Raw genomic sequence first — 23,933 nt, 5'->3', positions numbered from 1 at the left:
CTACATTTATATACCTTTATAGTAACCTGTTGAAATGAATAGCTCATCCTATCTGTTTTGTTCTGCAGATGATCCAGAAATGAAGAAAGGTACATCGCCTCCGGTTAGAAAAAAGCTCCAAGTCACTGACAAGAATGGTAAGGGATTATAAAAACAAAGTGATCCTTTCCCTATGGAATATCCAAACACATGTGTCATGGTTTGGTGTGTCTCTTCAGTTTTAGGTTCCTTGGAGAGTTTGGCTCCCGCTGTGAGCATCGAGACAGAACTGGCCATGGAGCAGATGAAAGAGAAATACGAGCGAGAGGTCCAGGACTTGAAGATCCAACTGGAGACTAAGGTACAGACATAGTTTGGAAACATGAAATAGGTTTGTTACAAGTGAACTTTGCAAATTAGATTCAAGCAAGCTAAGATGTGCAAATGCTCCTTGACGTACAATATTACCAGCTACCAAATAAAACCTTGAAGAACACAACGGTGAATAATAGGATTATATTGCAACACAAATTGTGGAAACAACCTTATTGTAGAGAGAAAGTGATTTATGGCCCTAATTTTGTTTCAACAGGTGAATTTCTATGAGCGGAGTATGGAGCTGATGAGGCAGAATATGGAGGTTGAGCGAAAGGACATCTCGCAGAGCTTTAAGATGGAGATCAGTGAGTTGGAGGACCTGAAGTCTCAGGCAGAGGAGCGGGCAGAGAAAATGCGTCAGGCTGTTGAGCGGCTGGAAGCACAGCTGAGGGGTAAGACTTCAGGAGGAGCCTGGGGTCCAGAGCAAGAACGGAGAATTCAACGGGAACAGGCAGAACTAGAGCAGAACTACGCTCGTGAGATCAGTAACATCGTGCTGCGTCTCACCTCAGAGAAAGATCAGCTAGAGGCAGAACTCAAGCTCAAGATGGACCAGGAAGTGCTGCTTGTTAGGTAAGTGTCACTCAAACAGTCTGATAAAGGATTAGGTGCAGCTCATCCATTGTAGACGTTAGTCTTGCATATTAGAAAAAGAAAAGAGATGCCGTGAGAGAAGGTGGATGGTTTGTCAGTCCTGTCAAATATGTTCGTCATATTTCTCTCTAAACACATTTTTTTATAATAATTCTTATTTCAGTAATGCAAAAATTGTTCATTTTATTTACTGTAATGTAAAATATATATTTTAGTTTTTTTATTTTTACTCCAACTTTCCTAAAAGATTTCAGTTTGTTTTTTAATTTAGTTGTACAGGTTTATAGTTGACATTAAAGGTGGAAAAAGTTCTGAAATTATTTATCTTGGTCTCATTTTTTTACATCACAGAAACCTTGCATTTTAACAGGGGTGTGTAAACTTTTTATATCCACTGTAAGTCACTTGTATATTTCAGATGATAATTTTTTTTTTCCAGAAAATACAGTATAATTTATTCTAGATGCATTTTCAATTAAAAGTAATATGCATGCTTCATATGGACGTTCATTGTCTTAGTGCACAAATTACATCGCAGTTGTGTTTAAACTATAAGTTCAACCTCTTAACCAACATGCCTGTAAAGAAAAAGTAGATTGTTCCTTTGGTATCCATGACATTTTTGTGAATTTAGACATGTTAGCATGTTGCTGTGTCCCAGGGAGAAAGCAGAACAGCAGTTATTGCACATGAAGGCACAACACAGCGAGGCTCAGCGCAGCCTTCTTCACCAGCTGCACCTCGAACGCAGCCGTCTGCAGGAGCAATCCGAGCAGCATCGCAGACAAGTTGGTGCATGGGAGTCAAGAGTTCAGGAGCTTGAACAGGAGGCGCGCCGGGAGCGTCTCCTCAGCACCGAGCGCTGGAGTGAAGAGCAGGCTCAGATCTGCAGCAGGGTGGCACAGGAAAGGAAGAAACTAGAGGAGGAACACCAGGAGGAGGTCAGGAAGCTAGGAGAACACATCCAGTTCATGGAAGCTCAGATTGAGCTTGCATCCAGGGCTGAGGAGGAACAGCTCGTACTACAAAAACAGCTAGAAGATAAGCTGGAAGAGATGTGTGTTCAGCTGGAAGACAACACAGTTTCCATGAAAGCTCAAGATGCCCTCATTCAGCATTTGACTACAGAACTCCATGCCAAAGAGAAAGAAATGGAAATCAGAAATGAGAAAGAACAGCAGCTTTGCAATAAGCTCTCTCAGCTAGAGCAAAAGCTTAAAGCTGAGCGAGAAAAGAAGCAAGAGCTTCTGAAGCAAAAGGAGCTACTACAGAAAGAAACAGACATAAGTATTCAAGATTTAAAAGAGAAACTTATAAAAGAAAAAGAGAAGGAACAGGAGCTTCTTGACAGAGTTTCTCTATTGAATAAAGAGCTGGAGAACTGGAGGACCAAATCTGATACCTGGCAGAAGGAGATCAAAATGATGCAGGGAAGCAGTAGTCATCTGTCTACTGCGTTTGGTGAGCAGCAAATGCAGCTGAGAGAACAAGAGAAAGAACTTGTGGACCTTCAAGAAAACTTGTCCAAAACGCATGAGGCACTGAAAAGCAGAGATGACGATCTTACAAGACAGGCTTCTGAGCTAAATGCTGTGGAGATGGAGCGGGATCGACTCGTAGAGGAGCTCAGGGGTCAATGTGAGGTTCTCAAACAGCTGCAAACACAGGTCAACAGTCTCTCTGAGGAGTGGGATCAAATGCACATGATGGAACAAAAAATTCAAGGCTCTCTTTGTGTGGAGCAGGTTAAAGTTGAACAGCTTCAAGCCCGTCTGAACTCAGAGCAAGAAGAGATGAGACATCTTGAACACGAGAACTCCAGCTACCGGCAACTTGTAGACCAGCTTTCATCTCAGATTGTCGAAATGGAGGCCGAGTCTACCAAACTCAAAGAGAACGCAGATAAACTTGCACTGGAACTGCGAAACAAAGACAATCAAATGCTGCAACTCAATCATCAGCTTGAAGCCAAAGCCAAAGAGATGGACTTGCTCTGGAACGAGGTTCAGCTGAAGATGAACCTGTTTAAGAACGTCACTCATCTCTCTGGTCAGGTTCAACTTTTGACCAGCCAATTGGAGGACAAAGAGCAAGAGCTGTGCTCTCTGAGGGAGGACGCCGATAATACCACCAACCAACTACAGCAATCGCTGATAGACTCCCAAACAGAGCTTCAGCAGATGGAGGAGGCCTTTGAAAGCGAGAAGAGCCATATGAAAGAACAGCTTCTGGAGATGGAGGGACTTGTCATGGCTTTAGAACAAGAGATGGCCAATCCCCACAGGTTTGTGGTTCTCCAGCTGGTAGATGACCGTCGAAACAGAACCAAGACTAACCATTGCTGCATTGATCCAATCGCCGTCTCTCCCGTATGGATGCCAAGAGTTGACCGTTCACTGCTTTCATGTTTGTCGAAGAATGTTTTGCACAATGAGATTTCATTAACCGTAGACATGCGCTTTGATTTGTTCAGGCCTCATGCTGCATCTCACTAACTGAATGATGTTGATGTCACTGACATGCATGCAATCTCACTATTAATAACAGTTACTGTATGTATTCTGATTGAAAGTGTGTCCTTGCAACTTTTTTTTTTTTTTTTTGAAAATCTAGCTCCAAAATAATTGTAATTTGTTCTTGAAATTGTATTGTTTTCTGTACTAAGCTGCCTAAAAGTGCAGAGGCAGGTAAGATTATGGAGAGCGGATATTTTGGTCTTATATCTTTATATTTTGGTTTCCAATTCTAGGGCTCAACTTGATGAGGTCACCTCTGAAAACAGTGCACTGAAAGACAGGCTTGCTGTCTTACAGCAGGATGTCAAGTCACTGGAGGAGGAGCTCAACAAAAAGAGGTAGAAAGAAATCATTGACTTGTCAACTATCCACTCTTTATTTTGCCATCTTATTTAGCAAAAACATATTTTGCTTCATTATATTTAGGAGGAAACGTGAGGAGATGGAAAGAGAACACATGAAGAATCGAGAAGAAGAGGAGAGGCTACGGAAAGAGGCAAGTTCTTGAAAAATACTGATAGCATGGCTCTTAAATTCAGCCCCTATTCTTAATATTAATTTCTGGTCCTATTCTAAAATGTTGGGACGATTTTTTATTATTATTATTATTTGAATAAAATAAAACTAAAAGACTTTCAAATCACAGGAGCTAATATTTTATTCACAATAGAACATAGAGAACATAACAAATGTTTAAACTGAGAAGTTTTACACTTTTATCCACTAAATTAGCTCATTTCAAATTTGATGCCTGCTACAGGTCTCAAAAAAGTTGGCACGGGGGCAACAAAGGGCTGAAAAAGCAAGAGATTTTGAAAAGATTCAGCTGGGAGAACATCCAGCAACTAATTAAGTTAATTGACATCAGGTCTGTAGCATGATTAGCTATAAAAGGGATGTCTTAGAGAAGCAGTTTCTCAGAAGTAACGATGGGCAGAGGCTCTCCAATCTGTGAAAGAGTGCGCAAAAAGATTGTGGAATACTTTAAAAACAATGTTCCTCAACGTCAAATCAACGTCAAATTGCAAAGGCTTTGCAAATTTTTATCTACAGTGCATAATATCATCAAAAGATTCAGAGAAACTGGAGAAATCTCTGTGTGTAAGGGACAAGGTCAGAAACCTTTGTTGGATGCCCGTGGTCTTCAGGCCCTCAGACGACACTGCATCAGTCATCGGCATGATTCTGTCATTGACTAAATGGGTCGCGAGACTTAAAAAATGGGTCACCGGGATGATTTAAGGAATACATATGTAACCAGTTCAAGACTCCAGAAAGAAGCAACTAAACAACAAAACGAAAGTAACCGGCAGTTGCCTCAAGTCAGAATCAAATGTGTATTTGTGTTTGCGCTCTGTTTTTGCAGCGTTGTACATTGTAGCAAATCAGAGACATATCTGTTGATTTATATAACACAATGGCCAATCAGAGGAGTTTTAGTGAGTCAGAATCCACTCACCGATCAGAACGCGAGTGTTCTTGTTCAGTCCAGAGTTCTGGAAGCTCAAATGCGAATCCTCTGATTATAATGAACAAAGTGTAGGTGATGTAAATGAGATTAATTGTGCTGTGTTGACAGATTCATTGATTATAGCGGAATTAGAGATTGCAATAAACTGAAATGAGTGACCGCTTTTTAAGGAAGCACACTTTGTGTGCTTTCTTTGCTGTATATAGCCTATTCTTCATTCAGAATTTGAATAAAAGTTTTGTTTTTCATGCTGCTAAGAGGACCAATGTGGCTTACTTGCAACAAACTTTCGCAAGTGACAGCCGCATCTCTCGAAATCGCAATGACATTGTGATATCATATTTTGTCCAGTCCATAGTTATGATTGTCAGAATAGATGTGCAAGCACCCTCACTAATTTCAGAAGCATCGACAGTTTTTTTGGAACAGAGCATCCTTCCGGAGCTCTATGGTGGGACTCTGAATCGGTCTGTAGCGCAGTTGTCTTTCCTTCCTTCCTTCTACATATACATGCACAGTGCCCTCCAAAAGTATTGGAACAGTAAAGACAAAATTGCTGCTATGGAGTCAAGGCATTTACAAATATGATTAAAAGATGAATATGTGACAAAACATCAACAGATGTTTTACCAGCTAAGTTCAACACTTTTAGAGTTTCATCCTCCTATCTGATGTGGGCATAAGTACTGGAACAGTTGCCTCACAGGTCTTTCTAAGTGATCAGCTGTTTCCTGTTGCATTAATTCTTCAGATATTAAAAGCAGGAAATGTGTCGTATCAGTTATATCCATTACTTCTTTATTCTGAATCTTGCATTCGATGATGACACACAAACCAGGATGAAGACAAGGGAGCTGACTTTGAGAGAAAAGCAAGCAATTTGGATGCTAAAAGAAAAGAGGAAGTCAATTAGAGCTCTAGCAAAACAAAGGGCACAGAGAAATCAAGAGTTTGGAAACCACCAGCGACACCAGCAACCAACAACTACCTGATCGGCTGAGAAAACAACAGTAGTTGATGACAGACAAATCATAAAAGCTGTGAAAATGAATCCTAAAAGACGTGTCTGTAAAATCACCAACAACTTCCAGAAAGCTGGGGTGATGCTCTGGCAATCTACTGTCCTCAGAAGACTTTGACACAGAATTACAGATGCTACACAGCAAGATGCAAACCTCTGACCAGCACCAAAAATAGAAAGGCAAGAGTAGAGTTTGCAAAATAGCACAAAGGTGAGCCAGAAGAGTTTTGGAACTGTGTTTATGGACCGATGAGACAAAGATGAACCTTTATCTAAGTGATGGGAAAGCAAAAATGTGGAGAAAAAAAGGGAACTGCAATGATCCCAAGCAGACAGCCTCATCTGTAAAGCATGGTGGAGGTGGTGTCATGGCATGGGCATGCATGTCTGTCTCTGGAACAGGCCCTCTCAACTTTACTGATGACTTAATGTATGATGACAGTAGCAGAATGAATTTGGAAGGGTACGAAACCATCTTGCCTACCAATATTCAAGAAAATGCCACCAGATTCATTGGGAAGTGCTTCATATTGCATCAGGACAATGACCCAAAACACCCTGTCAGTTCAGTCAAGGAATTTATAAGGGCAAAGAAATGGAAAGTCTTAGATTGCCCAAGTCAATCTCCAGATTTAAATCCGATTGAACATGAATTTCACCCGCTGAAGAGGAGAGTAAAGGCAGAAACTCCCCAAAACAAGCAACAATTGGAATCGGCTGCATTAAAGGCTGGGAAAAGCATTTCAAAGGATGAGACCAAGAGTCTGGTGATGTCTATGGGTCACAGACTCACTGCTGTGATTGTGATCAAGGGATCTGCAACTAAATAATAGCTTTTAATCTTTTATATCTGCCTTATGTTCAACTGTCCCAATACTTATGCTCACATCAATGAGTGGGATGAACTCTAAAAGTGCTGTTCTTTTTATTTGGTAAAACATATATGTGTTGAAACGGCTAATAATGAAATGTGACATTCTGTAGTTTTGTCTCATATTCATCTTTTAATCATATTTGTAAATGTCTTGACTCCACAGCCAACACAGCAATTTTGTCTTTACTGTTCCAATACTTATGGGGGGCACTGTGTGTGTGTGTGTGTATGTGTGTATATATATATATATATGTCGTGTCAATTTAAAAAGAAAAAAATAGGGTCGCTCTGAAAAAAGTTTGAAAACCACTGCTTTAGAGCAACATATGCTCCCCTCCAGATGATGTCTATTTCAGGGAAGGCCTTGTATAGTTCAGCAGGATAATGCAAAACCACATACTGCAGCTATTACAACAGCATGGCTTCGTAGTATAAGAGTCCAGGTGCTGAATTGGCCTGCCTGCAGCCCAGATCTATAGAGAACCTATAGAGAACATTTGGCGCATCATTATACGAAAAGTATGTCAAAGACGACCACAAACTCTTCAGCAGCTGGAAACCTATATCAAGCAAGAATGGGACCAAATTCCAACACCAAAACTCATAACCTCGATGCCCAGACGTCTTCAAACTGTTTTGAAAAGAAGAGAAGCTGCTACACCATGGTAAACATGCCCCCGTCCCAACTATTTTGAGACCTGTAGCAGGCATCAAATTTGAAATGAGCTCATTTTGTGCATAAAATTGTAACATTTCTCAGTTTAAACATTTGTTATCCATGTTCTATTGTGAATAAATAATTAGCTCATGTGACTTGAAATTATTTTAGTTTTCATTTTATTCAAATTTAAAAAATGTCCCAACATTTCCGGAATTCGGGTTGTATTCAGCAGTGCACATTATTCCAAAGAAAAGTTTTTGTTCCAATTCATTCATTTTTTATTTGTTCTCGTTATATATCCTGTTATGTCACGTTATGAAAACGAAATGGTTGCAAACTATTAGTTGCTGCTCTAACAATTGTTTTATTTCTCCAACATAGAATTCCAAATTTCAAGAGGAGGTGCTTGACTTCAGTGCGAGAAACCTGCAGCTTAGCAATGAGAACGCTGAACTGAGTTCCCGGCTGTCTACTGATCAGAGAGCAGTGCAGACGCTGACTGACAGGCTTGCACAGGTGTGTCAGGAGAACGATGAGGCAGCTGCGTCTTACAAACAGCTGCAGGAAACTCTTCAACAGCAGAAGAGCGACACACTAAAGCTGCAGGAACAGTGGCAGAAAGAGAAGGAGCTTCTAGAGAGGGAGCTTAAAACCGCCAAGGAGACTGTATGGATTTGTTTTGTAGGATATTTTAACAAATTATTTAAAAGTTGCCAGGAATCGCTAAAACTGCTGTTTTTCTTCAGCTCCAGCATTTGACAGCGGTTGAATCTGCATTGAATAGTCAGACTCTGAAAAACCAAGCTCTAGAGCAAGACAAGGAGCATTTGCTGAAGGAAACGGCAGACAGAGACCAGAAGGTGAAATGTTGAGGCTTTTTCTCAGAGTATATTTCCAACATGTTTATGCTGAAACATGCTTTGTGTTTGTTGCAGCTAATAAATCTTCAGGAATCTCTTCGGAAATCAGAAACCCAGATAGAGCAGCTCAACTCCCAGATCTTGACTATATGGCAAGAAAAGGATGTTCATGTTCAGGAGTCAGCCACACATCAGAAGATGCTGCAGCAGTCTCAGGAAAAGGTCAACAAAGATCTTTATACATCTTTATGCGTACTTGCAGTCATTCAGTAATAAAAAATAACTTGTAAATATTGTTGTAAAACACAAGGTCCAGGACCTTGAGGAGAGCATACGTAAGTTGCGTAAAGAGAAGGAGCAGTTACATCAGACCCAGAGGCTTCAGGAGGAGACGGCAGTCAGTGTCCTGCAGAAGGAGAGCAAGAGTTTGCGAGTACAGAACGAGGAACTTCGTAGTAAGGTATAGTCAGGAACAACAAATTGCTTTTGCAGTGGATTTTTCTCAATATGCAGTTATAAGCAATTGTGCAAAACTGCTCCGTTTTATTTCTAGTGAACTATTTGGTATGCATTTACATTTATGCATGAGGCCTTTATCCAGAAATGACTTTAAGTGCATTCAGTGTATAGATCAATTAATGCATTCACAGGGAATCGAACCCATGACCTTGCGGTTTATAGCGCTATTCTTTTAGTTGCAGGAATGTTGTTCTTTATTCACTACTGGGAATTTAAATGTCTTTGAAGTCTCATATACTCACCAAGCATGCATTTATTTGATCATAAATACAGTGTAAAAAAAAAAAAAAAGTAATTAATTTAAAATTAGTATTTGAATATATTTTAAAATGTTATTTGTACCTGTGATGCCAAGCTGATTTTTCAGCATCATTACTCCAGTTTTCAGTGTCACATGATCCTTCAAAAAAAATTGATATGTTGGATTATATTTCTAGGTGGCTCAGCTGCAGATTCAGGAGCTGGAACTTCAGAGACTGACACATGAGTGCCTCACTTTGAGGAACAAACAGGCAGAGCTGGAGACCGCAAAACATGAGGCAGACGAACAGGTTTGGAGAGAATTTTCAAACTCCTCACTGTTTGAGAATTCCTTATGAATGTTTCTGGTCTCACTTTTGTCTGTTTGATGTTGTGGTTTAGGCATTAAGGGCAGATAGTGCTCTGGCGCTGGTCCAGGCCCAGCATGCACGTGAGGTGCAGGAACTAAGGGATCAGGTGGGTTCTGGCACTCGGAAGCACTTGGCTCATCTGCAAACTCAACTGGTAGAGCAACAGCGCAGGATGCAGGATTTAGAGGATCTGCTTCGCTCTCAGGCCAAACAGGCCAGTGTTCAGATGGGACTTCAGCAGGTACATCAGCATCACATTCAAAATCTCAAGGCAGTCAAACAGGGAGTGAACATGCGAGTGCTTATTATACATTTTTGCACTGAATCATTTACAGGTTTTTTTTTTCACCCTTGATCTCATATTTCAAGTATATTTTTATTAATAAACTATTAAATCAAACAACAGGAGCAATACGAGAAATTGATTGCAAGTATGCAGGAGCGTATGGATGAGGTTGAGGCCAAGCTGAAAACCACCCGTGTCATACTGCAGGAGAAGGTCAACCAGCTAAAAGAACAGGTAACCAGAAACTATCGGCATTAAAACCATGTTTAGAAAATATGGATATTTTCTAAACTAAATACTATCTTACTAAATGCTGCATAATGTTTACTATTTTTTTCTATAGTTTTTAGTATGTGAAACATTAGTAGGCATGCAATATGTAAAATCTTGCAATAAGTAAAAGTTTCACACAACATAAACCCACATACGGTACATCAACTTCTAAATATATATGGTTAAAGAATAGTTTACCCAAAAATTTAAATTTGTTGAACATTTATTCACCCTCAGGCCATCCACAATGTCGATAAGTTTGTTTCTACATCAGAACAGATTTGGAGAAAAGTAGCATTGCATCACTTTCTCATCAATGGATCCTCTGCAGTGAATGGGTGCCGTCAGAATGAGAGCCCAAAGAAGCTGATAAAAACATCACAATAATCCACAAGTAAACTCCTGTCCATTAATTGACAGATAGTGAAGTGAAAAGCTGTGTTTATAAGAAACAAATCCATCAAGGCACTTCAAACTGCCCATAATTTTACCTGAAAAAAGTGCATCCCTTTGTCCTCTCACATTAAAATCCACCGCCGTTTTAAATAACTGTTTTGAACTCTCTTTGCTTGTAAATGGTGTTTAATCTGTGCATATTTTTCTGCTGATTCAAACGAGACAACTTTCTTCACTGGAAAAAGCAATATAATGTCTTGACGACTTGTATTTTAGCCACAAGTTAAAAATGTCTTGATGGATTTGTTTCTTACAAACATGCAGCTTTTCACTTCACAAGACATTAACTGATGGACTGGAGTTGTGTGGATCTTGTTGCATCTTCATTTTGGATAGCCAGGGAGTGAGGAAACTGTAAACACATCTTTATTTTTAGGTGAACTATTTCTTCAATTTGAATGTTTAATTGAATATAAATGTGAACTTTTGGTAGCCCTGTAACTAGTGAAAGTTCACACAATAAATAGAATGTCAAACACTTGACATTGTGGGATACAGTGCCTTTATGCAGTTTGTTCAATTTAGGTGAACTGAGCATGTTATCCATACTTAAATATACATACTAAGAACTTCAGAAATAGTAAGAGTTTAGTATACTGAAGTTATTTTGAGATTTTATATGGTGACAATCATATCTCTAACTTTTATTCACCGCATAGCTGGCCAAAAATGCCAAGTCTGATCTGCTGCTGAAGGACCTGTATGTGGAAAACTCTCAGCTCATGAAGGCTCTTCAGGTGACGGAGCAGAGGCAGAAGAGTGCAGAGAAGAAATCTTTTCTTTTGGAGGAGAAAGTGAATGCCCTTAATAAACTGCTTCGTAAAATTGCCCCAGCATCCCTCACAGCTTAGACTTGTTTCACTCCATTATGAGCCTTTATTTGTTGTACTGGACTGTGAAGTCCCACCCGCTAGTGCACTTTGGTCTTTTGGTGCAAAACTTGTTTTTGTAAAAACAATCCTAGTGTTAAAACAAAAGCACAGATAATGCAAAGTCTTGGTTACTGTAACAGCATATTGTATGAAATCATTATCAAGAGTATAAAGAAAAAGGTTAAGTTAATTGTGGTCTCTTCAGAGGCAAACGAATACCAATGAACAATACTTTTGTAGTATGAGATTTGATCGTTTGTTAATGACAGAGCATTACACATTCCTTCATTTGTTCACTGTGATGTAGGGTACAAACCGCAAGCGTTCTTGTAAATCTGTTGACTTCAGTATTTGCTAGTAAAAAAAGACACTTTCTTTTTACTGCAGTTTTAATGCCCAATGTGGTGCAATAACCAAAAGCACAGTATTCACACAATGTACAGTTTTGATACAAATACTATCTTGTAATTGCACAATTGTCGATCATGATGCACTAATGTCCACTTTGATACAAATTATTGTGTTGCAGATATCTCTTATGATGTACAACTCGTTTAAAAGAGCTGGCTAGCTGTTGTGAGATGAAAGTGTGACACCACTTTTGTAAGTGCATCATGTATCACTGTAAATAATGTGTCCAAGTAAAGTTTTACCTGTGTACATGTATAGCTTTCTGACTAGATCATTCACTCTAATTTAAAGCTGTAATATCTAAATGAACGTGAAGGACAGTATCCACAATACAGCTGCTTGTTGTTAGGAGATGACGTGCTCTAATACACCCTGCCGAATAAGCTGCTCACATTTCCATCTGGGTAAAAAGTGCTGTGAAGAGAGAAAGGGTGAAGTGTGTTAAGTTATGTATTTGTTTATTTTTATATATATATATATATATATATATATATATATATATATATATATATAGAAAATTATAAACGCAACCCTTTTGTTTTGGGGCCCCATTTTTCATGAGCTGAACTCAAAGATCTAAGACTTTTTCTATGTACACAAAAGGCCTATTTCTCTCAAATATTGTTCACAAATCTGTCTAAATCTGTGTTAATGAGCACTTCTCCTTTGCCGAGATAATCCATCCACCTCACAGGTGTGGCATATCAAGATGCTGATCAGACAGCATGATTATTGCACAGGTGTGCTTTAGGTTGGCCACAATAAAAGGCCACTCTAAAATGTGCAATTTTACTGCATTAGGGGGGTCCGAAAACCAGTCAGTATCTGGTGTGACCACCATTTGCCTCACGCAGTGCAACACATCTCCTTCGCATAGAGTTGATCAGGTTGTTGATTGTGGCCTGTGGAATGTTGGTCCACTCTTCAATGGCTGTGCAAAGTTGCTGGATATTGGCAGGAACTGGAACACGCTGTCTTCTACCCCTTTTCCACCAAGGCAGTTCCAGTGCTGGTTCGGAGCCAGAGCCTAGTTTCAAACCGGTTCTTTGTTTTTCGACATCCAAAGCACCAGCTCCGAACCAGGAAAAGCGGTTCGTAAGTAGCACCAAAACATTGCTGGGCTAGAAGAAAGAACCGCTTGCGTCAGGAACTGGGGGCGGGGTTACCGTGACCAACAAGACGAACAGAAACTTGGACCGCCATATTTGAAATAGCAGCTAAACGCTAACACGTTTGATTCGCCGTGTTTGGATGCCGATGTAGGTTCGCAAAGCCATGAACAGCAATAGCAATGCAACGTCCCCCATTGCTGATAGTTTGTTTAGGCTTGTTCAGGATGGATCGGCGCTGCGCGGACCGGTCGGGGCGAGGCATATCGGGGTGCTGCGGGAGCGACTGGAAAGCAGACGGCTCTTTATGCTTTTGGATCGCTCTCGCTGTGCTTTAGTGTGTTGTGTGCCGATCGATCGATCAATCTGCGTGGCGCTGATGCTTTGTACAGATGCCTGTTGCGCCGCGCTAGTGATCCGAAACATGAAACGTATTCAGTGACGTAAGACCTGGCTCTGTATTGGCTCTCTAGCTTGTGGAAAAGCAACCGGTTCTTAAAGGGCTCGCCAGTCGAACTAAGAACCGGCTATAGCACTGGCTCTGAACTAGCACCTGGAACTGCTTTGGTGGAAAAGGGGTAATATACGCCGATCCAGAGCATCCCAAACATGCTCAATGGGTGACATGTCCGGTGAGTATGCTGGCCATGCAAGAACTGGGATGTTTTCAGCTTCCAAGAATTGTGTACAGATCCTTGCAACATGGGGCCGTGCATTATCATGCTGCAACATGAGGTGATGGTCGTGGATGAATGGCACAACAATGGGCTTCAGGATCTCGTCATGGTATCTCTGTGCATTCAAAATGCCATCAATAAAATGTACCCGTGTTCGTTGTCCATAACATACACCTGCCCATATCACAACCCCACCGCCACCATGGGCCACTCGATCCACAACGTTGACATCAGCAAACCACTCGCCCACACGACACCATACACGCTGTCTGCCATCTGCCCTGTACAGTGAAAACCGGGATTCATCCGTGAAGAGAACACCTCTCCAAAGTGCCAGATGCCATCAAATGTGAGCATTTGCCCAATCAAGTCAGTTACGACGATGAACTGCAGGTCGAGACCCCAATGAGGAAGACGAGCATGCAGATGAGCTTCCCTGAGACGGTTTCTGACAGTTTGTGCAGAAATTCTTTGGTTATACAAATCAATTGTTGCAGCAGCTGTCTGGGTGGCTAGTCTCAGACGATCTTGGAGGTGAAGATGCTGGATGTGGAGGTCCTGGGCTGGTGTGGTTACACGTGGTCTGTGGTTGTGAGGCCGGTTGGATATACTGCCAAATTCTCTGAAACGCCTGTGGAGACTGCTTATGGTAGAGAAATGAACATTCAATTCACGGGCAACAGCTCTGGTGGACATTCCTGCAGTCAGCATGCCAATTGCACGCTCCCTCGAAACTTGCGACATTTGTGGCATTGGGCTACGTGATAAAACTGCATATTTTAGAGTGGCCTTTTATTGTGGCCAGCCTAAGGCACACCTGTGCAATAATCATGCTGTCTAATCAGCATCTTGATATGCCACACCTGTGAGGTGGATGGATTATCTTGGCAAAGGAGAAGTGCTCACTAAGACAGATTTAGACAGATTTGTGAACAATATTTGAGAGAAATAGGGCTTTTGTGTACATAGAAAAAGTCTTAGATCTTTCAGTTCAGCTCATGAAAAATTGGGGCAAAAATAAAAGTTGCGTTTATAATTTTGTTCAGTGTATATATATATATATATATATATATATATATATATATATATATATATATATATTCATAGTCATGGCCAAAAATATCGGCACCCTTGGTAAATATGATCAAAGGCGCCTGTTAAAATTAATCTGCATTGTTAATCCTTTTGATCTTTTATTTTAAAAATTCACAAAAATCTAACCTTTCATTGGATAATAAGAATTTAAAATGGGGGAAAATATCATTATGAAATAAATGTTTTTCCCTAATACACATTGGCCACAATTAACAGCACCCTTTTTGCACTTTTTGAAACCTCCATTTGCCAGTTTAACAGCTCTACATTTTCTCCTATAATGCCTGATGAGGTTAGAGAACACCTGACAAGAGATCAGAGACCATCCCTTCATCCAGAATCACTCCAGACCCTTTAAATTCCCAGCTCCATTACGGTGCTTCTTCTCTTCAGTTCACCTCACTCATTTTCTACAGGGTCCAGGTCAGAGGACTGGAATGGCCATAGCAGAAGCAGAAGTTTTGTGCTCAATGACCCATTTTTGAGGTTTGTGTTTGGATTAGTGTCAATTGGAATTTTATTGATGATTTATCTGTTGGTATTTGACAGAATCCATGATGCCATGTGTCTAAACAAGATGTCCAGCAGAAATATAGGCCCACAACATCAAAAATACAGCAGTATATTTCATTGTACATATGGGGTGTTTATCTTGAGTGTTTGCTGCTAAAAAAGCTAATTTTTTAGTTTCATCTGACCATAGAAGCCAGTGTCATTTGAAGTTCCAGTCGTGTTTGATTACTGAATATGCTGGAGATTGTTTTTGGATGAGCTAGGAGAATTTCTCTTGAAACCCTCCCAAACAACATGTGGTGATGTAGGTGCTGTTTGACAATTTTTTTTTTTAAGGTTTTCTGACCCCAAGACTGAACTATTTTCTGAAATTCTCCAGCTGTGGTCCTTGGAGAGTCTTTAACCACTCAAACTCTCCTTATCACCATGCATTAGGACGATATAGACACTCTTCCTCTTCCAGGCAGTTTCATAATATTTTCTGTCTATTGGAAATTCTTAAATATTGACCTGATGGTGGAAATGGGAATTTTCATTGCTCTAGCTCAGTTATCTTTTGCTGGACATCAGAAATATGTTCTTTGGTTTTTCTCATTGTGATGGATGATTAAGGGATTTGGGCTTTGTTTTCCCTCCTGTTTATATTTCTGTGAAACAGGAAGCCATGGCTGGATAATTTCATTTTCATAATCACCCTGGAGTGCTCAAAATTGTGAATATGAATGGGAATATACTTCAGAGATATTTTACTCATAAGAATTTCTAGGGGTGCCAATAATTGTCCAACGTGTATTTGAGAAAAACATTTATTGCATAATGATATTTCCCCCCATTTTAAATTCTTATTATCCAATGAAAGCTTAGATTTTTGTGAATTTTTAACACTACATTTTTAACATTAACAATGCAGATTAATTTTCACAGCCTTCTTTGATCATATTTACCAAGGGTGGCGATATTTTCGGCCATGACTGTATATACACACTCACTGGCCACTTTATTAGGACACCTTGCTAGTACCGGGTTGGACCCCCTTTTGCCTTCAGAACTGACTTAATTCTTCGTGGCATAGATTCAACAAGGTGTTGGAAACATTCCTCAGAGATTTTGGTCCATATTGACATGATAGCATCACGCAGTTGCTGCAGATTTGTCGGCTGCACATCCATGATACGAATCTCCCATTCCACCACATCTCAAAGGTGCTCTATTGGATTGAGATCTGGTGACTCTGGAGGCCATTTGAATAAAGTGAACTCGTTGTCATGTTCAAGAAACCAGTCTGAGATGATTTGAGCTTTGTGACGGTGCATTATCCTGCTGGAAATAGCCATCAGAAGATGGGTAGACTGTAGTCATAAAGGGATGGACATGGTCAGCAACAATACTCAGGTAGTCTGTGGCGTTTAAACAATGCTCAATTGGTACTAAGGGGCCCAAAGTGTGCCAAGAATATATCCCCCACACCATTACACCACCACCACCAGCCTGAACCGTTGAGACAAGGCCAGATGGATCCGTTCTTTACACCAAATTCTGATCCTACCATCTCTGAATGTCGCAGCAGAAATCTCATCAAATTTCGTCATCAAATGACTCATCAGACCAGGCAACGTTTTTCCAATCTTCTACGGCCCAATTTTGGTGAGCCTGTGTGAATTGTAGCCTCCGTTTCCTGTTCTTAGCTGACAGGAGCGGCACCCGGTGTGGTCTTCTGCTGCTGTAGCCCATCTCCTTCAGGGTTCGACATGTTGTGCGTTCAGAGATGGTATTCTGCATACCTTGGTTGTAACGAGTGGTTATTTGAGTTACTGTTGCCTTTCTATCATCTCTAACCAGTCTGCCCATTCTCCTCTGACCTCTGACATCAACAAGGCATTTTCGTCCACACAACTGACGCTCACTGGATATTTTCTCTTTTTCGGACCATTCTCTGTAAACCCTAGAGATGGTTGTACGTGAAAATCCCAGTAGATCAGCAGTTTTTGAAATACTCAAGACCAGCCCGTCTGGCACCAAACACCATGTTCAAAGTCACTTAAATCCCCTTTCTTCCCCATTCTGATGCTCGGTTTGAACTTCAGCAAGTCGTCTTCTATGGAAGCCCGTTTCCGCCAATGAATAAAAAATAAAACAAGGTAATTGCGACTTTTTATCTCACAATTCTGAGATATAAACTCACAATTCTGACTTTTTTTTTTTTTAATGTCCAGCGCTCTCTCCACCCTCAATACCACGACTGAGGTGCCCTTGAGCAAGGCACCGAACCCCCAACTGCTCCCCGGGCACCGCAGCATAAATGGCTGCCCACTGCTCCGGGTGTGTGTTCACGGTGTGTGTGTGTGTTCACTGCTGTGTTCACTGCTGTGTGTGTGCACGTTGGATGGGTTAAATGCAGAGCACAAATTCTGAGTATGGGTCACCATACTTAGCAGTATGTCACTTCACATTTCACACACTTCACATAAAGGGATTTCTGGAAATAAAGCTGACGATGAGCTATCAATAATAGTGTTATAATAATACGCTATTTACTTGACAGCTGTTATTAAAATAACGTGATAGAAGCTGCCTCAGAACTATAAAGAAATGAAGAATGTTGTGTCTGAAAGCTGTGCGTGCCATCACCCCTCTGCCCGGCAGTAATGATACTGTCCAACCGCGAGCGCAAAACACAGAAATAAAGTGAGTCATTTTTATGTTTGTTAAAAAATCATATTCGGACGCAACATTCATCTAGTTCAATATATAGTTCATCTATAGCAAATTGAACAAAGCACTGCAAAGCCTTACACGGAGAGTGGTTTAATGGTGCGAGAAAGTCAGAGTTGTGAGATATAAACTCGCAATTGCGAGAAAAAAAGTCAGAATTGCGAGTTTGTATCTGCGAGTTTATATCTGCGAGTTGCGAGTTTTTGCGAGAAAAAAAGTCTGAATTGTGAGAAGTCGCAATTACCTTGTTTTATTTTTTATTCATTGGCGGAAACGGGCTTCCATAGTCTTCACCACATCTAGATGCCTAAACGCATTGAGTTGCTCCCATGTGATTGGCTGATTAGCAATTTGTGTTACCAATCAACTGAACAGGTGTACCTAATAAAGTGGCTGGTGAGTGTATATCTAAGAGCAGTTCTTGTAATCAGATTTAAACATGCTCTTAAGTCTAATATAGTTACCTGGCTATTTTTCTTCAACAGAATGACAGTGCCATCATCTATTTCAAATTCTCCATAGTCTTTAAGACAGCGCACCTGAATGGGGAGGAAATGATCAGTGCTGATAATGTTACATATATAAAAAATATATAGGGTACAATGGGGCTAAAGGGGCCTTTGATATTATTTTCATCTAAACCACTAGATGGCACAAAAAACGTTGCGTAGCACCTTCCAAAACATTCGCTTTTCAAGATGCACGTGTACATTTGTCTGATCCTTGATGCAATCGCGGGAAGCAGCGCAAATGTGATTCTGTGCTTACTTGATCTAATATTTTATGTTTTTCAAAATGTTGTAGATTTAAGTAGCAAATGAGAATCGCTAAAATTAATTCATATATTTTGAGAAAGGTCGTCTTTATGATTTTCAGTTTTGTTTAAGATAATTAAAGCAACAGTTTTTAAATAACAAAAGAATATGTAAAAGTATAGTATTTGGGGTAAAAAGTGCCCCTGCTGTTGAGGCTAAAGGCACAGTAATTAACTTGATAATTAATAGATGGCTGACCTTTCCATTTGTTGACATGACATGGTTAGATTGAGATGGTAAATATCATACAATATGTTGGGTGGGCATATTAGATAATCACCATATTTAGAGTGAAAACATTGTATTTAAAACATGATATTAATCATATCATACAATAAAATATTTGTTGTTACTACTGTAAATCTATATTATTATTAGATCTCTCTTAATACTTTCAGAATTTTTTACTTATTAAAATGATTTTGTTTCTGTATTTTAAAATATATATTTTTATTTTAACATTTTAATGACAGTATATTTATTGAACAAAAATAAATTTTATTTTTCAAAATAAGCAGAAAATATAGTACAATCTTTGCTGAAGTAATGGTTTTGAACAAGTATTAACTTATTATAATGTCTAAGTATTAACTTAGATAATTACAAGACATTTATAAGACTTTTAAACAAAATAAACAACTTGAATGATTTTCACACAAAATGTGTTGCTCCATCAATGTTCAACACAACGTATATATTTTTCCTGCAATTATAGATTTTAGGCGCAGTGAATAGCAAATTTTTTCTTAAGGTGGGCCTTTAGCACCGTTGTACCCTTATTTATTTATTTATACACACACACACACACACACACATTTATTTTTACATATATGACGCATTCTATTACTGGAATTCTTTTACAAGGTATTGCTACAAGGTATTAGTATCCCATTTCTATTAAAATAACACTGCACTCACCTCGATGTATAAACTCTTAGGGGGCTTCATATCCTGTGTTATGTCCAAACCTTCCTCTCCCCCTATTGACCTCATATAGGTTGCCAAAGACTTTTTATACTGATTGAACCACTCCATCTGATTTATAAGCAATTAAATTACACGTCAGTCATGGACCAGAAAGATACATGTGACATACACAACAGGTGCATCTCAAAAAATTAGAATATCGTGAAAGTTTTTTTTTATTGTAACTTATTTCAAAAAGTGAAACTCTCATATATTTTAGATTCATTACATGTAAAGTGTTATGAGAGCCCATGTTGCTCTGATAGTGGTCTTCAGCTCTTCTGAATTGTTGGGTCTGGCATATTGCATCTTCCTCTTCACAATACCCCATAGGTTTTCTATGGGGTTAAGGTCAGGCGAGTTTGCTGGCCAATCAAGAACAGGGATACCATGGTCCTTAAACCAGACTGGTAGCTTTGGCAGTGTGTGCAGGTGCCAAGTCCTGTTGGAAAATGAAATCTGCATCTCCATAAAGTTGGTCAGCAGCAGGAAGCATGAAGTGCTCTAAAACTTCCTGGTAGACGGCTGCGTTGACCTTGGACCTCAGAAAACACAATGGACCAACACCAGCAGATGACATGGCACCCCAAACCATCAATGACTGTGGAAACTTTACACTGGACCTCAAGCAACGTGGATTATGTGCCTCTCCTCTCTTCCTCCAGACTCTGGGACCTTGATTTCCAAAGGAAATGCAAAATTTACTTTCATCAGAGAACATAACTTTGGACCACTCAGCAGCAGTCCAGTCAAGACGCTTCTGACGCTGTCTCTTGTTCAAGAGTGGCTTGACACAAGGAATGCGACAGCTGAAACCCATGTCTTGAATACGTCTGTGCGTGGTGGTTCTTGAAGCACTGACTCCAGCTGCAGTCCACTCTTTGTGAATCTCCCCCACATTTTTGAATGGGTTTTGTTTCACAATCCTCTTCAGGGTGCGGTTATCCCTATTGCTTGTACACTTTTTTTCTACCACATCTTGACCTTCCCTTCGCCCCTCTATTAATGTGCTTGGACACAGAGCTTTGTGAACAACCAGCCTCTTTAGCAATGACCTTGTGTCTTGCCCTCCTTGTGCAAGGTGTCAATGGTCGTCTTTTGGAAAAATGTCAAGTCAGCAGTCTTCCCCATGATTGTGTAGCCTATAGAACTAGACTGAGGCTACGTCCACACGAAGACGGGTTTCTCCGTATCCGATCTTTTTTTTTGCCTCGCTCTAAAAAAAATTCCGTAAAAACTGAGTCGTCTCAGGAAATATCTGCATCCACACGGAATCACTGAAACCGACTGAAAACGATGTAGTACACATGCCAGACCAATATGTGGCGCTGTAATTCTGCCACAGAGATACACAAAAAACCAGAGAAGACTTGGACCATGTGCGTAAACCTTGCGCGCTGAATATAAACTAACACACAAAGCAGAAGATTTTGCTTTAATAAAACTAATGAGCTCAGTAGGTTCTGCAGCATGAACACAGGCACGTAGTCTGACATTGTTGTTGTTGTTGTCGCTGTTATGTGACGTAGCGGTGTCTGATTAGGGGCGAGACGTGGGCTGATGACGTCATCGTTTCAGAAAATATACGGACGAAACGCCTATACGGTAAAACATTTATGCGTATACAGAGAAACCCGTCTTCGTGTGGACGGTGCCTGAGAGACCATTTAAAGGCTTTTGCAGGTGTTTTGAGTTAATTAGCTGATTAGAGTGTGGCACCAGGTGTCTTTAATATTGAACATTTTCACAATATTCTAATTCTCTGAGATACTGAATTTGGGACTTTCATTAATATATCAGTCTGTGTGTAATGAATGAATCTAATATACAAGTTTCACTTTTTGAATGGTATTACTGAAATAAATCAACTTTTTCATGATATTCTAATTTTATGACCAGCACCTGTACTTTACAGAACTTGAACTTTTCTGTTAGGCAAATCTTTTTTTTGATTGATCTTAGGAAATATTCTAATATTTTGAGATACTGATTTCTGACTTTCATGAGCTGTCAGCTCTAATCATCAAAATTAAAACAAAAAAACTTTTGCAATGTTTTACTTTACATGTAATGAATCTAGAAAATATGAACGTTTCACTTTTGGAAATAAGTTACAATAAAACAAAAATGAACTTTTTCACGATATTCTAATATTTTGAGATGCACCTGTACATTTAACATTGCACAGGAGAAAAGCAGGCCCACCTCTTCAGCACACATATGAAACCGAATGGTTGTGGGCAGTACACTGCCGTACTCCCATCTGAGAGCACGGATTCGCAGGAGGCGATCATACCTGTGGAGAGAAAGAGAGATGGGTTTGATCACACCTGTCAAGAGTGCACTTGATGAGGGATAACAGAAGAACCCAGAGAACCACACACAGGTAAGCGGCGATGCAGCGCTGGTTTCTGAGCAGGCAGCTGTGCCGGAACTTGATGGTTGGTATCAGCTCGCTCTTTCCCTCGGTCTTTGCCTCATTCCTACAAATACAAAACATAACAGTTTTATAATCACTATAATGGCTTTATAAGCTAAATCACAGCATGTTATTGTAGTGTTTATTAATTTGTATTGATTAATATTAATTTTTATTAATTGATTTAGTTTAAGGTTTCATAACTTCGTTTAGTTATTTGTTTTTCGTAATTTTTAAATATATTTTACTTGGCTTTCATTCATTTTTATTTCCACAATTTTCGTAATTTTAGTACTTCATTTTAAGTTAGCAAAGACAACATTTTTTACTTTTCACTTAAGTCTATAGCTAATATTTATTTAATTCCAGCTTTATTTCAGTTAGAGATAACTATTTCTAATGCTTTTGGTTATCAATAACAATATTGCACAGATTCTGTCCTGCTAAACTAATCAGACAAACACAGCTTTAGTCTCAGTAACTTACACATCACTCTGATTATGCTCGTAAAGAGCCTTCATTTCCTCCAGGACTTGGCGAATACCGTCTTCCTGCGGAAAAACCACGACAACATATGATTTGAGTTTGTTATTGACCATTATTGCTAGCTGCTAAACTATAGCGCTGTACTTACATTAAAGGCGGGCAGCTGACCGTCGCCCATCCGATGAAGTTCTTTAATAAGCTCGACTGCTTTCTCGCAGAACATTGTAAACTTGTTTATAACTGAAAGATGTTGATATTTTTGGGGATAAAGTCTTAGCTAGCTAAATTTCCAAAGTACTCGCGCAGACAGTTTTCGCGGTAAATATTTGTTGTTGTGATCACGTGAGCGTTAAAGAAGTTACTTCTTCTTTTAATTCTATTGGAGGATGGCAAACCAACTTAAAAGTGAATTTACCGCCACCTACTGGACTGGAATTTGATCAGCAGCTTGACACAGAGAGTGAAAAAAAACTATATTATCTATATATTTCTATTAAATTATTTAACTTATCCCAGTAAATTTAAAATAATTAATTAGGAGACTATGCGTTTTGGACATTGTTTTTCCTAGCAGATTTCCTACTGTCACATTTTGTTCTCCAACTTGTGTTTCTAACTCCCTTCTTTCTTCTTCATACCTTTTACAATCTAATAAAATATGTTTTACTGTCTCTTGTGTGTTGCAGTGGTTGTAAATAAAGAAGTTGCTACGGACAGTCAAAAAGGACATTTTGACTCATTTCCGGGAATCGATTCTTATGAACAGTTCATTTTTCAAAGAACCGATTCAGTGATTATTTTTTCAACGCGTAGAATCTTACATAAAACGATTCGCTTAATTACTTGACCAGTGCCGTTAATGAGAACACGACAGCTAAATATGCACCATTGTGTTTATAAATATGCACAGCAGAAATATGTTTTAAGGAACCGGACCTTGAAAACAAGAAAGCACAGCCATTCTCTGAATACTGCTTGTGACCTAATCCCAGTCAATACCCTAAAAAAAGCAATATTGGTTTATGTTAAATATTTTAAGGTACTTAGTGCTGTAGCGCATTGTATTTTGGAGGGCTGTCTGATATTTTGTACAGATTATTGTTATTATTTAGTAACAACAACTAAATGTGAGTATCTAGTGGTGAAAAAGCTGAAGACTTTGGTGGCAACAAAAGTTGGCAGTAAAGGGCTAATTACACCTTATAGGTCCCCAATATAAAATATCACCCGTGTGTGCTAGCACACATACATCTCGGAGACGTCTATTGGCATTTACAAACGCAAGACGTATTTTTTAGGGTGTTTGCTCATCTGCAATACGTCTATAGGATGTTTACTTTTAGATGTCAAATAGACGTC

At 39.5% G+C, this 23,933-nt stretch overlaps 2 protein-coding genes across 2 annotated transcripts in view; one reads left to right on the top strand and one right to left on the bottom strand.

Annotated features, from left to right (window-relative positions):
• Window positions 1-12,036, top strand: part of LOC306882450 (ninein-like protein) — a 34,154-nt gene extending 22,118 nt beyond the window's left edge. Inside the window, exons 15-28 of the mRNA XM_079437066.1 lie at window positions 69-137; window positions 219-340; window positions 572-930; window positions 1,613-3,235; window positions 3,701-3,805; window positions 3,894-3,963; window positions 7,876-8,160; window positions 8,241-8,354; window positions 8,430-8,576; window positions 8,665-8,814; window positions 9,311-9,424; window positions 9,516-9,725; window positions 9,891-10,004; window positions 11,159-12,036. Of these exons, the coding sequence (XP_079293192.1) occupies window positions 69-137; window positions 219-340; window positions 572-930; window positions 1,613-3,235; window positions 3,701-3,805; window positions 3,894-3,963; window positions 7,876-8,160; window positions 8,241-8,354; window positions 8,430-8,576; window positions 8,665-8,814; window positions 9,311-9,424; window positions 9,516-9,725; window positions 9,891-10,004; window positions 11,159-11,350 (3,674 nt within the window). The 3' untranslated portion in view covers window positions 11,351-12,036. The remainder of the gene's footprint in view (window positions 1-68; window positions 138-218; window positions 341-571; window positions 931-1,612; window positions 3,236-3,700; window positions 3,806-3,893; window positions 3,964-7,875; window positions 8,161-8,240; window positions 8,355-8,429; window positions 8,577-8,664; window positions 8,815-9,310; window positions 9,425-9,515; window positions 9,726-9,890; window positions 10,005-11,158) is intronic.
• On the bottom strand, window positions 11,752-23,283 carry LOC306882449 (DNA replication complex GINS protein PSF1). The gene is made up of 7 exons (XM_079437065.1): window positions 22,723-23,283; window positions 22,575-22,639; window positions 22,054-22,152; window positions 21,875-21,965; window positions 19,622-19,738; window positions 18,353-18,427; window positions 11,752-12,196 (listed from the first exon to the last, which is right to left on the bottom strand). Exons 1-7 carry the CDS (start codon window positions 22,795-22,797, stop codon window positions 12,128-12,130), a joined length of 591 nt encoding a protein of 196 aa, XP_079293191.1. The 5' UTR covers window positions 22,798-23,283; the 3' UTR covers window positions 11,752-12,127.
• Window positions 23,284-23,933: the final 650 nt, after the last annotated feature.

The sequence above is a fragment of the Barbus barbus genome (assembly GCF_936440315.1).
Source record: "Barbus barbus genome assembly, chromosome: 16".
NCBI classification, from domain to species: domain Eukaryota; kingdom Metazoa; phylum Chordata; class Actinopteri; order Cypriniformes; family Cyprinidae; genus Barbus; species Barbus barbus.
This window is presented reverse-complemented; position numbering and strand designations above follow the sequence as displayed.

What these genes read in the sequence shown, in the direction of transcription:
- LOC306882449 (XM_079437065.1), bottom strand. Translation starts at nt 22,797, where the DNA reads ATGTTCTGCGAGAAAGCAGTCGAGCTTATTAAAGAACTTCATCGGATG. An exon ending in CGCTGCATCGCCGCTTACCT is followed by an intron (nt 21,966 to 22,053) that starts GTGTGTGGTTCT and finishes TTCTCTCCACAG; the next exon opens with GTATGATCGCCTCCTGCGAA. An exon ending in CTAAGAGTTTATACATCGAG is followed by an intron (nt 18,428 to 19,621) that starts GTGAGTGCAGTG and finishes CTCCCCATTCAG; the next exon opens with GTGCGCTGTCTTAAAGACTA.